The 16447-nt window shown below is 51.1% G+C and overlaps 2 protein-coding genes across 2 annotated transcripts in view; both read left to right on the top strand.

Annotated features, from left to right (window-relative positions):
• GABRA5 (gamma-aminobutyric acid type A receptor alpha5 subunit) overlaps window positions 1–5029 on the top strand; it is a 45488-nt gene extending 40459 nt beyond the window's left edge. Inside the window, exons 7-8 of the mRNA XM_006907078.1 lie at window positions 2060–2271; window positions 4727–5029. Of these exons, the coding sequence (XP_006907140.1) occupies window positions 2060–2271; window positions 4727–5029 (515 nt within the window). The remainder of the gene's footprint in view (window positions 1–2059; window positions 2272–4726) is intronic.
• An 11028-nt stretch (window positions 5030–16057) lies between these two features.
• The window catches only part of GABRG3 (gamma-aminobutyric acid type A receptor gamma3 subunit), a 59705-nt gene continuing 59315 nt past the window's right edge, over window positions 16058–16447 (top strand). The window contains exon 1 of the mRNA XM_025043519.1: window positions 16058–16304. Coding sequence (XP_024899287.1) covers window positions 16058–16304 — 247 coding nt within the window. The remainder of the gene's footprint in view (window positions 16305–16447) is intronic.

Genomic DNA, 16447 nt, shown 5'->3' with positions numbered 1-16447 from the left:
GGTGAGGGTCAGGGGTCACCGCCTCCGTTCTGAAAAGCCTTTCGCTGGCAGGGTGCTTCTGAGGTTTAAAATTGCTAGCAATCTGTCTTATGTCAGATTTTGCTAGAATTTTCACAGGTCTCACCAAGTCCCGTTTTGGGTGTTATCAGGCAGTTTTCTGTGAAAGGTGTGTCACTTACAATCAACCCCCCAAGTGGCAATCAGTGTGTCCTATGTGATGTGAGCAATGGATTCTATATATGAGGTATAGGATCACACGTGTGTGTTCACACGCATGATACACATGTGTGCACATGGCAGGTGCACATGTACGCTATGTGATTCATTCACACATGGCACACGTAAGTGCAGGTGATGTTTACAGACACTTATGCTAAGCATGTGTTTGCACACGACACCCATATGTACATAAGATACGTACACGCATGTACTAAGCGTATCCATGCGCGTGATTCATGTAAGTGCGGGTGATTGTGCACATGTATTCTAAGTGTGTGTTTGTGCATGGTGCATGTGCATACGGCGTGCACACATACATGCTACGTGCATTCACGCACAATACACGTAAGTGCAGGTGATGTTCACACACGTATTTACTAAGTGTGTGTTTGGGCGTGACTCGCGTACGTGCAGACGTGTGCACAGGTCCACGTACATATCAAGCACCTAGCGCACCGTCCACATCGCTGACGACTGTTCCGCCCATTGGTGAGAGGCGTTTGCCGGTGACCGTTTGGGGGCCTCGTCTTCCCGCCTGCAACGCGGGCTCCTGGCTCAGCTCTACGTCACCCCTTCCTCACCGTCACACAAGGAAGCGGGACCTGCCTGTCCTCACGTGCCCTCGGGGGCATTTGCAGGAGGCGTGGTGCCCCAGCTCTTTAGGGGACTTGGGGGGGGACAATGCTGTAAGGGACAGCTTGTCCCCTGTGGGAAATCCTCAATCACATTGGGAGGTTAAGGACTCAGGAAGGCGCATGAGGCCTGTTCCAGGCCCCGCACAGGACGTCCCTCCCGGCACAAGGATTGTGAGAAGAGTCAGGTGCCAACTGTGGTGTCACTTAGCGTTAAGTCCAGCTCCAGGCTCGCGCCCGGCCGCCGGGAGCTGCTTGGCTGTGGCAGCGCCGTGGCCGCCTCCGCGTGGCCTCCTCCACGTGGCCTTCCCCCGGCGTGTGCGTCCGTGACGCTGGTTGTGTTTTAACGGCCTCGTTTTAACCTGGCTACTTCTGTAGGGGCTGTTTCCAGGTTTCGAGGCCACGTTTTGAGGTTAGGATCTCAACGTGTGAGTTTGGGGAGGACACAGTGTGGCCCACGCAGAGCAGACGTGGCGGGAAGGAAGGCAGGGGCCCGTGGAGGCCGTGCGGGCTGGCTTCTCACTCGCCGGCTGGAGAACTTCGGTCCATTGATAACTTTTTAAATCGTTAAGCTTCTCACCTGCAAAACACGGATAATGACTCCCAGGCAGAACACAGCCCAGACCGGAGATGGCGCTTAGGAGCCCTAGGTGGCTTGGTACCTGCCAGACCAGTGTCCTCGGCCAGCATCACCCTCTAAGTGGGCAGCTCGCTGTACAGGCCCTGCAGGTTTCCCAGGGGCCAAGGCAGAGGGTCGCGGCCCCCTGCACGGCCGCCTTGAGGGAGGGGTCGCAGTCTCGACTGTGACCCAGTCCGTGGCACCGCTGCGCCTCGAGCCCAGACTTGTAACGCGCACAGCAGACCTCGGCGGAGGCGTCCGCGGGCCCGCAGGAGCGTCACCGCCCCGTCTCGGGGGCGGCCGTGCACAGACGCCACTCCTCGTGCATGGTCGGAGGGCCACGGGACAGTGAGGGTCCGCGGGTCAGTCGGACCCGGGCGCCCGCCTCCCGGACTCATGAGCTGGGGGAAGCGGGTGGTCCACAGACGGACGGACCGGCCGACACGCCGAGTGCTGCAGGTGTAGGGGCTCTGGCTGCGGACGAGCGGCCGGTGCCTTTCCTGTCCCTGCCTGTCACCCTCGGGGGGTCGTGTGGGGTGCGGGTGCCCCGTCTCTGACCCGCCTCCGCTGTCCCCCGCCCCGCCGCCAGGCGTGACCACAGTGCTGACCATGACCACCCTCAGCATCAGCGCCCGCAACTCCCTGCCCAAAGTGGCCTACGCCACGGCCATGGACTGGTTCATCGCCGTCTGCTACGCCTTCGTGTTCTCCGCCCTCATCGAGTTCGCCACCGTCAACTACTTCACGAAGAGGGGCTGGGCCTGGGACGGCAAGAAGGCCTCGGAGGCCGCCAAGATCAAGGTACGGCCTCGGCCCCTCCTCACGCGCTCTGCCGGGCACACCCGCCACCGGCCACCACGGCCACCGCGGTCCACCCCTCCCTCCCGCCGCCCCGGCACGCAAGGCGCTTACGCGTCTCGCTCACGACCGGCCGAGCCCCTCGTTGCTCTGAACTCCGGAGGCTGGGTGGTGGCCACGGTCCCCCCGCCTGTCCCGGGCCCGCCCGTCATCAAGCCTGCCGTCCACTCCCCTGCCCGCGCCTGCCACGTCGCTGTGCACTGTGCCTGCTCGAGGTGGCTACAGGTCACACGGGGAGTGCAGGGCGCACGGCCCCGCCGAGCAGCCTCGTGGCCCCGGGGACGATGGCGGGAAAAGCGCGGCTCTCGGGATAGCGATCGACCGTTGAGCGTCTAGGTGCCGTGGCCGAAATCGAAGGTGACCGAAGGGGAGGGCTGCACAGCCCAGCGAGCCGAGCGCGTCCAGGGGGGAGATGGGACCATGACACGTAGGGCGGCACGGGACAAGCGGCCAGCCACGCCACGCCACCCCGCAGACAGAGAGCAGACAGACTGACCGACAGGCGGACGCGAAGGCAGAGCGCAGCCTGCAGGGCGCCCCGGGGGGCACGGGGGAGCCCCAGCCAGGGGCTCCGTCTGGACGGCCCGACATGGCCGTCCCCTTCCCTGTGGGCAGTCGGAGGTCCTGAGCTGACCCGGCCCGTCTCGTCCGTCCACCCTGAGCGCCCTGAGTCCCCCCAACACCCTCGCAGCCAGGAAGACTCCCCTCCACGTCCCGCTGCCCAGCTGGAGGAAGGTTTAGCAGCCCCGTCCTGGGGCCTCTCGGGGACAAGGGAGGGGGGACGTGACACGTAGACACCTCGGCAGCAGGTGCGTTCGGGGGCAGGAACGAGCGGCCGCCCTTGACCGAAGCGTGTGGAGTTGATCGTGAGGACGAGGGGGCGGGGATGTCTGGGGGAGGGCGGGGAAGGGGCGTGGACAGAGGGGCCACCCCCCCAGCACCGGCCCATGTTGCCGGGAGCTGAGTCTTGTGTGGCCGTGTGACGTGGCCTGGGGACCGCCATGTGTGAGCGAGGGGAGCGGACGGAGCCCACCGCAGAAGCCGAGGCCGTCAGCCTCTGTCTGTGAGTCCAAGAGGAGGCTGGGCTGGGGATTGGGGGGCCTGAAGCGTCGTCATGTGGTCCCCCCACCGCTGCCGGCCTCTGCATCCACACTCAGCCCCCATGGGTGCTACGTGCCATCGGTGTGGACGGCGACCGGGGGACGTGGGCCGTCAGATCCCACAGCAGCAGTGGCCTTAGAGAACGAGCCGCTCCCCTCCACACACCTACGGACTGCATGGCTGCGGGCGCCCAGAGGGGGTGGTGCGGGGCCCGGCCCCGGGGCAGAAAGGCCGCAGGCAGGAGAGGCGTCGGGCACACGGCGCAGCTGTCCGCCCACCCGCGTCAGCCCCTCTTGCTTAGAAGAGACAGCCCTGGGGAGGTGGCCTTGTTGTCACATGCTGGGGCCACCAGAGCCAGACAGCCGGCCAGAGTCGGGGGGAGGGTAGCTGTGCGGTGCACGCGCATGTCCTTCCGTGGTGGACGCGCACGTCCGTCCGTGTCTTGCGTGTTCTCAGGGGCGCTGCAGTGAACACGGGGTGCACAGACCTTTTCCAGACAGCGATACGTTTCCTTTCATTTTCTCTCCTGCGTTTTCCAGATTTTATTTAATGAGACCGAATTCCTTTAGTTATGAAACAGAATTTTCCCAACATTGTACTATGTAGATTTTTTAAATAGACAGCAATGTTTAAAGAATTTTCTAGTGAAAACCTGCCGTTAACAGTTTAGTATGTCTGCAGCACCATCTGTCAGCTACCTGTCATCCATCCATCCACCTGTCTGTCATCTATTACCTGTCCAGCATCATCATCCATCTATCATCTCTCTATCTGTTATCCGTCATCCATCCACCTACCGATCACGCATCCGTCTGCGCACCGTGCAGCCTCGCCCGGCCCATCAACCCGTCTCATGCACCTGCGATGCCTTTCAGCGTGAGCCGCAGGGGAGAGGGCCCTTCCCGCTAAACACCGCACTTCTGCGTGCAGATCGGGAACTAGCGTTCAGTATTTTTGACCGTTTGACTCTTTCAAGCCAAATTCACGTAGTGTGAGAGTCACACACCCTGAGGGAACATCCGCAGAGCACTGACAAACGCGTTCACCACGTGACCAAGCGGGGTCACCCCCGCCTCGACAAAGGCCGCCTCCGCTCCGGTTTGTCCTCCGCCGCCGACTCTGCCCGTCGTAGACGTCCGTGCCCAGGGCTGCACCGGGGGGGGGTGCTGCAGGTGCAGAGGTCTGTGGAGCCTCCTCCGCCTGCGCCGAGCTGACACCCCCTCCGCCGTGAGACGCAGCCTGAGGACCCTGAGAGGCGAGCAGACGGCGGCCCTTACGTCCTCATTGTGTTTTGCAGAAAAAGGAGCGTGAACTCACGCTCAACACGCCGACGAACGCTTACACCACCGGGAGGATGACCCGCCCCCCCAACAGCCCCGAGGAGCAGGCCCCGGCCGGGGCCGCCGACGCCGCCTCCGTCGCAGGAAACTCCTCCGAGGACAAGGCCCCCGACAGCAAGAAGACCTACAACAGCATCAGCAAGATCGACAAAATGTCCCGGATCGTGTTCCCGGTCCTGTTCGGCACGTTCAACTTAGTTTACTGGGCGACGTATCTGAACAGGGAGCCGGAGATCAAAGGGGCCGCCTCTCCACAGTGACTGCCACCCCGGCCCCGAGAGACGCCCCCCCCCGTCCCGCACGATGGCACCCGGACTGGCTGGGCACGGGGGGCCCCCCGCACCTGCGCTCGCCCCTTCGGGAAACGTTTGCATGTTTAATACTATGTGCGAGTAACATTGCCTTGATGTTCCTACATTTGACGTCGGGTGTTGTGAAGATGTCCCGTTGATAACACGACGCGAGGGACTTTCTAGGACGGTAGAAAATGACGGCTCTGACCCTCAGATGCCCCTTCTCTCGCACCGACACCGACGGTTTACAAAGATGAGTCTATTTTTAACCGTGCCGAGTATTACCTGACGTTTTTCTACACTTCAAATGTCATTTCATACAAAATTTCCCAGCAAATAAATATTTTAGGAAACGCTTCCTGATGACGACTTGACCGACTCTTGCAAGAGACAAAGACCAAAAAGAGCACATTTTTTCATTAAAAAGGACAGCGGACATTTGTGTACAAAACTAACTGCCTTTGATAATCCTTACTGTTCCGAAATTAGACGGCCCTGCATGTCCTCCCTTTAAGAAGTAGAATAGGCAAACGTGTCTGCAGACGAATTTAATAACAGAAACCTGCGGGGTATTAGAGTCACAGATAAAATATTTCCCCAAGGAAAAATTTTACTGCTTAGAAACCTTTTTTTTTTTTTTTGGAGGGAAAGCAAACTTATTTCTCTCCCCCGACTCCCCCCCGCCCCCCAAACTGAACAATGACCAAGAAAGGGAAGATAAGGGAAAAAGGCGAGTTGACAGTCCCGGCTTCTGGCCCGTGCGTCCACCCACACCGCCCGTCTGGAGCTGACCGCCTCCCGCTGCAGCCAGTGTGTCGTGCTTCAGTGGTGACACATCGTGATCGAGTCACTTTCCGTCTTATTTCCTTGTAATTCCCGCTCTGTTAGCTTTTGTATATGAACCGTTCATCGAAAAGTAAATGTTCATTAAAAAAGTAAAAAAACGAACTGACCTCGTGGACGAATGTTATTCTCTGAAAAAATAAATCGTGTTCTGGCGGGCTCACTTCCGAAAGATGACCCGAAGGAACCCCGGGATGACACCGTTTGGGGAATGAAAGCTCCCCCTGGGCAGCTCGCCCCCGGAGCGTCCCGCTGGGTGAGCCTGAGGGCAAAGCCACAGCCCTGCCCCCCTCGGACGTGCCATCCCGAGGGTCTCCACTCGGGGGCTCCCCACCCCGCGAGCGTCCCCAAGGCCGGTGCTGGCTGCGGGGAGGGTGGCTGCTGGGTCCCCTTGGGTGCCTGCCCTCCGCTGTCCGCGAACGGTGGCCCAGGAGGCCCTGCCGTGGACCATCCGCCCACTGTCGGAGGAGGCACCCCGAAACGCGCGTGGAAGGCACGCTCTCTGTGACCCGCTCGGAAATGCAGACGCGGGGTCACGGCCGTCCGCCAGCTGCGTCAACGCCGGGCCCCCCAGCACGGACCCCCGCATGCTATAAGTCGGGTCCGAGTGAACACACATGCAAACACACGCCGTAAGCGTCTCGGGCCCGCAGAAGGCGACGTCCTTCACGTCAGCCTGCGGCGACTTTCCCAGCAAGATCTCGGCTTTGTTACGGAAAACTCGAGCTCTGCCGAGCGGGTCCCATGCAGACGAACCCAGTGTTGACATGCAGCTCAGTCTCAAGTCTGCTGAATATTCAGTAAGGGAAAGATCCTATTTTCTGCTCTCTGATTTCGTACTGTAGATATTTTAGTGTTTGTTATTTTTAACGGATGCATAAGAATCACCTTGGGAAAAATGATAACAAGGCAAGAAATGAAAAACTTTAAAAATCATTATAAATCACAGTGCCCTAGTTTTAGAATCATGGTAATTAAACGTGTCTCTGTTGACATCGCCATAAATAGAAAGAATATTCTAATAAGTCAGCAATCGGTCTTCGGTATGTCTCAGGAACCTATGCATTTATCTAGGGCTTTGGCTAAAGTTAGCCTAAATGATTTTCTACCATAATTGGGTTAAAATGCTGCTAAGTGACTCTCCAAGTTAAAACGCCACAGCAGACACCCCACCGAAGCCCGACGAGGAGGTCGTGAAGCTTCTAGCCTATTTGCTATGTTAACGCCTTAGAAATAGTCTGTCTCCTGTGGGACAACGTTCAGGGACAGGGAAGTCAGAAATCTCTATTTCACAAGCGGGGAGTCGAATCCCGGAGCTGCGAACCCATCGGCTCAGCTCGCATGGCGCACAAGGGGCAAACGCAGGCCGAAGGGTCAGTTCTCATCACGACCACGTGCTCGCGGAGCCAGGCGGTTGCTTCACTTAGAACAGACGTGGAACCTGAAATGGAAAATCTTGTTTCCAGCCCCGGCCGCATGATTATGTATTAAGAGCGCCCTAGATAATGTTTTTTTTCCCATGGGAAACATGACCTTTAAGTCTGTGTCTTATGTAACGATTCTGTGCTTCTGTGATAGAAGGGGCTGCTCTCAACAGATGGACTCGTCGGGGTGCCCTGTCCGTCCCCTCCCCGACTCGAGACAGACGGAGACAGAGAGAGACAGGATGGGGGACAGTGGGGGAGGGGAGAGAGACAGAAGCCCTGGAGCCCAGTGTCCCGATGCGATTGGACGTAAATGCCCTGCAGTGGAAACAGCGTTTTGAATGTTTAAAACTTGGTCTCGACGTCTGTCTCACAGCACGAACACGTCTGGACCAGTCGGCGCCACAAGCAAACCTGGGGAGTCCCTGGCCACGATTACTCTGGCCATCGCAGTGACTTAGTCATGAGCCTGTTGGGCAAAGGCCGGGGTGGGGTGGCTGGGGACAGAGGCTGAACGGTGTCCCAGAGTGGGTCGTCCTGTCCACTTAAGTACCAAAGTCCACCAATTCCGAGGCCATCGCTTGGTGCTCATTCGCATGGGACATATTTACTTTCCTCCCGTGAACGTATGGAAAGTCACAAGACCTCTTCCCAGACCACTCGTCACTGGTGTTCCAGGTGTGTCCCCTCCCAGTCCCTGGCCAACTTTCCACACCGTGGTCCACAGCCCGTGACACAGAGCGGGCTCACGCCTCTGCACATCTGTCCCTCCAGGCACGATGACAGCGGGTCCTGTCCGAAGTCTGGCCGTGAGAGGACCTCCGTCGACCCCTGTCCTTCAGGGGTGACCCAGAGCGAGGTCACAACACTTCTGCTCTCTGCTCTCAGGTGGGACCCGCACACCGTACGGAGCGGGCTACGAACGGGTGCGAGTCTTTCCCTCTTCGCCTCTGGTCCTAGGGGACTCTCAGGGGGCCATGGCTCGGGGCAGAGAAAGAACAGGCCTTGGCACGATGCAGCCATTGAGCCGCTCGCCTCTTCTGGAGGGAAAAACGATCAAGGTTTCCATGGGCTGAAACAGGACGTGAGTCTAAAGCGGGGTGATGTGGCAGTGACCGGGTGTGGCCTTGGGCGGGGGCAGCAGGCGGGTCCCAGCTGTGCTGTGTCTCGGCGGGATCGACGTCACCGTCTTGGCTGTGACAATGTGCTGCAGTTTTTTGGGTTGTTACCCAGTACAGGAGGGATGGGACGTGGCTGTGTTTGTTCCTTCGTACAAATTCATGTGAATCTGCAATTACATTAAAAAAAAAACGTTTAACTAAACATTACAAGATTCTCAAAATTAAAAGAAACGCAGAGGAAAAAAAAAAGACCAAACGGAAGTTAAATTGATACCTCGAGAAACCAGAGGATAATGACAGTTAAGAGGAAATAACTTTCAAATGGAAATTCTATGCCCAGAATAGCTACATTTTAAGAAAGAGAACACAGCGGAGACATCTTAAGGTTAATAAAACTTGAAGTTTTGAATGCCAAAGGATTCACACGAAAAGAAAGTCTAAGAAATGAAGAAAAAAAAAAATCACGGTTTTTTTTTGAAAAAAAAAGAAATGTGGGCAAAAAGGTCCCAACGTGTCGATAAATCTAAACTCTCAGGGAGCGCGCAAACTTCGCCTCGTGTGTGGGGAGCAAACGGACGACAATAAAGTCCTGGACAGCGACAGCGTGCGACGTAGCGGGAAGAGGGGACCCGGTGGGTGTCAGAATGTTCCGTGCACATACGTCAGTCTGGTGAAGTGAAGCTTTCAATACTTTTGACTCAACCGCACGGAACCTTCATTAAAAGAGCCGATGGCGAGTGTTCAACATGTTTCACTGTGGATCTAAAATGAAAAGGATGGGAATGGGGGTGGCGGTCCGCTGTCCGGATGTTAAAGATCGTGACAAAGCAGAAGGAATAAAACTGAAAACTAAGGAGGAAGGAGACGGGCCGAGGGGAACAGGGCCGGCTCGGCAACGGTTGTCGAGATAATAACAAGGAAAAGTCGGAGCAGGAAGCTCGAAACGCACGAGCCGGGAGCAGAAGGCGCAACAAGAAAAGCGAGGATTACAGATCTGAGAACAAAAAGGCGAAATTCCCTGTGTTCCCAAAACGCAATCCCAAGCGAGCGAAGAAGACGCACTGCACGGAGAAAGTCGATTCCCGGTGCCGAAGTGATTCGTATCGTGAAAGCGAAGGACTTGCTTAGCCCTTCTGTCCGAAGGAGAATATTTCCGTCGGGGAGAGATCACCACTGCACACCTCAAACTAACATAATAGCGAACGTCGACTGGAATCGAACGTTTTTTTTCGAAAAGGAAAATAGTTTCAAATAGAACCCGACTCTGCTGCTATAGAGCAGAAACACTTGCAAAACCCAGAGATCCTAAACAGGCTGACTAGGAAGATATCGGCAAAGACACGCCGTGCCAGGCAAATCAAAATTAGAGAAAAAAAAAAAAGCGGAGTTTCAACTCCTGACATCGGGCAAGGTAGCATTCAGGCATAAAATGATTAAACGTGGCAAACCACGATTAAAAGCAAAGGTTTAACAGAAAACCTAGAAATACACCGGAAAGTACATCCATCATCCACGCAAAGCAGAAACTACGGGAAATGAAAGGGGACAAAGATACAGGTGCATAAATATTAGAAATGTCGATAAGCCGATATGAGGACAAACTAAGGCAAGAGAGTTAAAGTAAGTAAAAATTTAGAAAAACTAAGCAGAGTAGCGATGTAGGTCTCACGGATAACTATCCCGATGTTACACACTCGTAATCAGGAACATAATTTCTTCTCAGATGTACATAGACCAGCCGTATATCTACTAATATTAGAAAATGTCAGGACATTTATAAAGTAGAAATTTCATCAATAACATTCGGAGCGTAAGTAACAAAACTAGAAATTAAAACAAGATTTGAAAAGCCTCTTCCCACCGGAAGTTTAAAAGTTCTTCTATTAAATAATACAAGGATGAAAAGGAGATACAAAAATCGACAACATTTCTAAAACTCAAGTGTAAGTGAAAATTAAATTACGTAAAAATCCTTGGGATACATTTAAGGCGTAGCAGAAGAAAATCCATGTTCTTAAACGCTTATATCAATACAAATGAAAATTTTAACAAAATTTAATTCCCACTCAAAAAGCTAGAAGTAGAATGGCAAACTAAACCAAGAGAAAGTAGGTACTTACAAGGTAAGTGAAATACAGACAAAGCAGAACTTAATTATATAGAGCATATAGAAACAGTAGATCTAACTAATGAATCAAAACTCTAGTGATCGCTACAATGAAACATACAAACCACTTAAGAAAAAAATGGAGGCATACACAAAATAAGAAATACGACTCCTTTACAGAGATCACGTGAAATAAGTCAGAGAGACTACTTACTTAGTACATCCGTATTCAAAAACTTTTGAAACATAGCTGAAATGGACAATTTCTTGATGAAATACAGTTTAGTAAAATTGACCCCATTAGAGATAGAAAGTTTAAGAAGGCCACTTTTTTTAATATAAGAGAACATTATTAAGAAACCGCTATACACACACACACACGTACACGCACACGTGCACACAGACACACACACACACACACGGCCCAGATGTCTTCACAGGGGAATGCTACTAAACTTTTAGAGATCATATAATCCCAACACAAATAAATTGTTCCAAAATATAGCAAATGAAGGAAAACTTTCAAGTTTATTTTCAGCTGAGTAAGAATGGTTTTGTATTATGAAATTCAGTAATATAATTCACTGTATTAATCATCTATAGGGAAAATTCATTCGATTATCTCCATCGTTGCTAAAAAAGTCTGACAAATTTCAACACCCATCCATTCCTGATTTTAAGAAAAAACCCTCAAAATTAGTTATGTATGGGCATCTGCTCATTCTCCTTCTGTCCATCTGTCTGTCTGCCTCCCATTAAGAAGCCCTAGAGACCTTTTCTCCATGATTTGGAATTAGAAAGGGGTGCCCACAATTTCTTTTACTCTTGATCATCACGCGAAAGGTGTTAGCCGCTGCAATTAGACCAACAGCAGCTCCTGGAGACGTAGAAACTGGACGATGTACTAAAGCTACCTCTAGTTGCAGACAATGTGGTAGCAAAACTGGAAAACACTAGAGAATCAATGATGAAATTAACTGGGACAGTAAGAGAATTCAGAACGCAAACAGTATATAATATAGTATAAAAAAGGACATGTTTATGCCCATGAATAATAAGCAATCGGACGAGCACCATTTACGATAGAAATAAAAAAAGATAAAACTCTTAGAAATAAACTTTTGAAAACTCTGTGTGAAATACTCACGAACAAATAGAACAAATATCCTTCGTTATTGGATAGGACCAGTCAGCGTCATAAAGAGGTCGGTTCTCCCTAAGTTGATGTATGCATTTAATAGAACTCCGATAAAACACAGCCAAAAAGATTTTTTCTGGAGCTTTACCAGCTGGGAGTAAAGTTAATTCTCAAATATATGTGAGAGCGCGCAAAAATGCTTGAACGAGAGGACTAAGAGCTAATAACACTAGCCCAGCGGATATTAAAACAGCACACAGTAATCAAAGCTCTGGTCCAGGCACATTGGTATAGGAGCAGCCACTGGAATTAGATGGAGGTTCACAAGCAGATCCAGGTTATACAGAAATTTCATATACGACGATGATGCGATTTCCAATCAGTGGGGCCAACTTGAATTTTCGAATAACTATGTGGGGAGTTCTGCGTAGCCATTTAGAAAATACCAAAATCGCATCCGTACCTTACACGGCACACAAGACTCTACTCCAAATGGGCCGGACATATATGAATGTAAAAAAGGAAATCGCACAGGTACCGGAATAACTCAAAGTGGACCCCCTTCTTACCCGCTGGAGGAGAAAGGCTTCCATGTAAGTATCCAAACTGAGATGCAATAAAATATTGATAAGTTTGATTACAGAAATATTTTTAAATTTGCACGATGAGAAAAATGTTAGCCAATCGAATGCAAAATGACAAGTGGGAAGTCATTATTTGCAATAAATACCGTAGGAAAATAGCTATCTATAATATATAAAAATAGAAATTCTTAAACCCTGAGCACAAGGAAGAAGCTACCTTACAGAAAATCTTGCAAAGGGCATGAGAAGATGTTTACTAAAATAGAAAACATCCATAAACATTTTTAAATGTTCAATTTTACCCAGAAGAGAAATGCAAAGGCAGATCGGAACTATGTCGAAACGTCGTTTCTCGCCTTGAAAATGCACTGTACTGACAAAGCTAAGGAGAAACCATTCCATAGTCAGAATGAAAAATGAAGGAAATGTCCCTTTGGCACCGCGTGACTAAATGACACGTTCGCCCTTTGACCTTGAATTCTCGCATCTAGGAATTTACTCCGAAGGCTCAGCTCCAAAGTATGAAAATAAGCGGGCAGAGGCATAGGACCCAGCATGTTAGAAACGACTAAAATAGCCCCAATCAATGTAGGCCGATCGCGACGTTACAATATTTTAGCACAGAGTACTACATAGCCGTGTAGAAATAACAAGGGCCGTGTCCACTGCCGTAGTAATTTCCAAGACACATTGCTGAGGAACTTACAGAAGCAACATGAACGAAGTTTTTCATAGTGCGTGGTATTTAAAAAAAAAAAGAAAGAAAGAAAAAAAATGCGGTATTAAAAAAAAGAAAGAAAATAAATGAATGAAAAAACAGTTACGCATCTGTTTTTGTAAAACAAAAGATAGATAAAAGAACGTGGAAATTCACGGAATGGGTCATATGCAAGAGGGACAAGGGGAAGGGAGGGGTGGATGGACAGTTTTCTGGGTAACCCTTATTCCTTTTTGTATAGTTTAGACTTTGGGAATCGTGTAAATATTACATATTAAAAAATATATTTAAATTGACCACCAGGGAGGAAAACCCTGACGTCGAATACAAGTAGAAATGAATGACAAACTCGGCTCCAGTTTAAATTAATAGTAGAACTGTACGGGGGCGGCGGGGAAAGACCTACATCGGTGACTTCTGAACACGATATTTTGGTTATTTGCTTGTATTCTTAGCTTAACGAGGCAGGTGGTTTCGGCAAGTCCGAAGCCGCGTTGCCTGTATCGTAGGGTTGAGCAAACTAATGAAAATATTAATTTCGTTGTGGATGAAGAGTCTCGCTGTGGAAGAGGAAAATTTCGAGTGGGTAAAGCGTGAGGAAGTCTGCCGCGAGAAACAGCTGTGAATACGCAGGAATTTCAGTATACAATACATGATGTATATAATATAACGTATGCTCTTCCATGCTAAAATAGTGTGGTTAAATTTAAGTAACATATATATATATATATTCTAGCTTGGTCCTTTAACACATCTCAAAGCAATGACAGTTCAGATGCATTAGAGATTGTTTTTGAAATAAATAAATTCCTAATCGTAAAGAACCGGGGGGGAAATTGTGGCCGGAAGAAGGAAATGATGGAAATTCTTTCTGCACCAAAAGTAAGGGCGTACTCGAAAATATATTGGGGACACGCTAAAAAGACCCAGGCGTCAGCCTGAAGAGGTGCCTACTGTCTAAATCTTGGATAATTCGGGAATAACAATATATAATGACAGTAATGGATTAAAATACATGGGATGAAACAATGAACCACGAGTCCATACTGAACGTGATAATACAGGAAGAGATAAAGGGCTCATCAATGTAGGAGGAACGAATGATTAGAAAATACATTACAGCAACGCAATTAGAAAACAGGATCTAAAAAATATATCAGCGTTTTACAACCAGCAGGCGAGAATCATCAATGCAAGCAAAAACGAAGATAGTTAAATATTCTCAAAGACTTTCCCCGAAAGAATAATTCACAATTAAAAAAGAAAAGTAACTTCGCAGTGGGGAAAGCTGGCAGATAGCAGCTTAACCCAGCGATGGACGTGGCCCAGGGCAGGACAAACCGGCGCCGTGTGACTCTGACACAACGCTCGGGATTTCTGCCCAAAATACGTAACTGGAGTCTTATCAGGAGGAAATGGCGGACAGACCCTAACCGAGCTGCATTCTACAAAATCACTGGTCTCTACTGAAACTGTCGATGTTCTAAAAGACCACGAAAGGCCAAGAAGCTTCTAGATTAAAAACGCACTAACTAGACGACGAGTGAGTGAATCGTGTGACCCGGGATGGGCTCTTGACTATGTGGGGGAGAATGTTTATGAAGCGGCTGTTGGAACGATGACCAAAGTTAGACCAGGGACTGTAGATTAGGTCACATCGTGTGGACATTTTTCGTATAAGTTTCTCTACGCTCGTGACTCTTGCAGAGTAAACGGCTTCAAAAATTGGGAGGAAAACTTGCGAGCCGACTTATACGGAAATGCAAGTGGCTTAGAACAGCCAAAAGAATTAATTCAGAGTACTAGAAATCATCGATCTCCACAATGATTTTGCAGCTCTGGTGCTTTGGTTTAAAGTGTGGAGTTGGGGCAAGCGTGGATAAAGAAAACAGAGCCCATAAAAAGATGCATTCCTATCCGGCCACCTGATTTATGCAGATTCCGTGGGAACAAGATGCTGTTTTAAATAAATGATGCTGGGTCAGTCGGTTATCTGCACAAAAGTGAACATTAACTCATAAACTAAATCATATGCTAAAGGTAGAAATGAAACATAGACTTAAGGGAAAGGCTTTCTTCTAAAGGTTCGCGTTGAAAACACGGATTATCTTTATGACCTCTGGGTGTTCAGTGCTTTGTTAAGTAGGACACGGAGCGATCGTGTTCGGAGTGATCGTTATTTGGAGAATGTCCGGGTGGCTCACGGGCTGAGGGAAGGATCCATCGCACTCACTCAGGAAAGGACTCAGATCAGAAACACAAAATGAGCTTCTACAAACAAGAAGGAAGCAGGCTGCTAGTTTCAAAATGGGCAAAAGACTCGAATAAGCTTTTATAGAAGAAGACAATCCAGTGGCTGGTAAGAATCGGAAAGGAGCTCGGTGAATAAAACCAGAGGGAAATATCAGGATGCCTGTAATGAAAAAGAAAAAGAAGGTGGCAGTTCATCCAGGCCACGTGTGGAAGCCACGCAGCCAACGAGAAGGGTGACTCGAAACAGCCACTTCGAAAATCTCTACTAATATTTATTATCACGAAACATGCCTTCCCCATGAGCGCCAAAAAATAGAGAGAGAGAGATGTTCATATCTGCCCCATAATGCGTGGTGTATTGAATAACACAATGAAATGCCACGTGCAGTGATAAAAAAAAATCATGAATAACTGCTCCACGCAGCAGCAACAGGGCTGCCTGGGGCAGACACCGTACTTGGTGAAACGAACCAGCTGTTAAGTAGAAAATACTGCCCGATTCCGTGTGAGATTCAAGAGCTGGCAAAAGCAGGCCCAGGGGACGGAGGACAGGACAGCGGTTCCCCCAGGGTGGGCGTCGCTGCGACGCGGGGCGGGGGACAGCGTCCTGTATCTCAGTCTGAGCGCGGGGCACGCTCCCCGCACACCTGGGCGGGCGCGCATGCAGCACCTCTGGCTGTGTGCGTTCGCCACGGCCGCGTCTCGCTGCGTGCGTGTCATCCCTTGGCCACCGCTTCGGGCGAGAGAGCGTTGTTTTAAACCGTGACCCGTCATGACCTGAGAAGCCCAATTCTGAGAGCGGGAGGGATGCCCCTTAAACAGAGCCCGGACGCCATCGGGATGAGGCTGCTTCAGCACCCCGCTCTCTGCGACCGCGCGCCTGCAGGCGGGGAGCCGAGGCCCCGGGAGGGCATCGCGGGGGTTCTCCCCGCCTCGGGGCGCAGCTGCGGCTCAGCCGGACCGGGCTGTGCCCAGGGCTCCCGCAACCCGGGCTCCGCCGCGCGGCGCTTGTCGCTGGAGGGTCCTCGGTACCCACCGGACCGCTCGTGCCCAGGTCGCGGGGGGTCAGTCCCCAGCCCTCTCCTCCTCGGTCACTTTCTAGTTCCCTTTCCAGGAACTTGGGCAACGGGATGCAAAGCCCGCGCCCAAGGGGAGCTGTCCGCCCGCCTGGTGCTGAAGGTGCCGAGCTGAGGGCGG

The sequence above is a fragment of the Pteropus alecto genome, unplaced genomic scaffold (genome assembly GCF_000325575.1).
Source record: "Pteropus alecto unplaced genomic scaffold, ASM32557v1 scaffold102, whole genome shotgun sequence".
NCBI classification, from domain to species: domain Eukaryota; kingdom Metazoa; phylum Chordata; class Mammalia; order Chiroptera; family Pteropodidae; genus Pteropus; species Pteropus alecto.
This window is presented reverse-complemented; position numbering and strand designations above follow the sequence as displayed.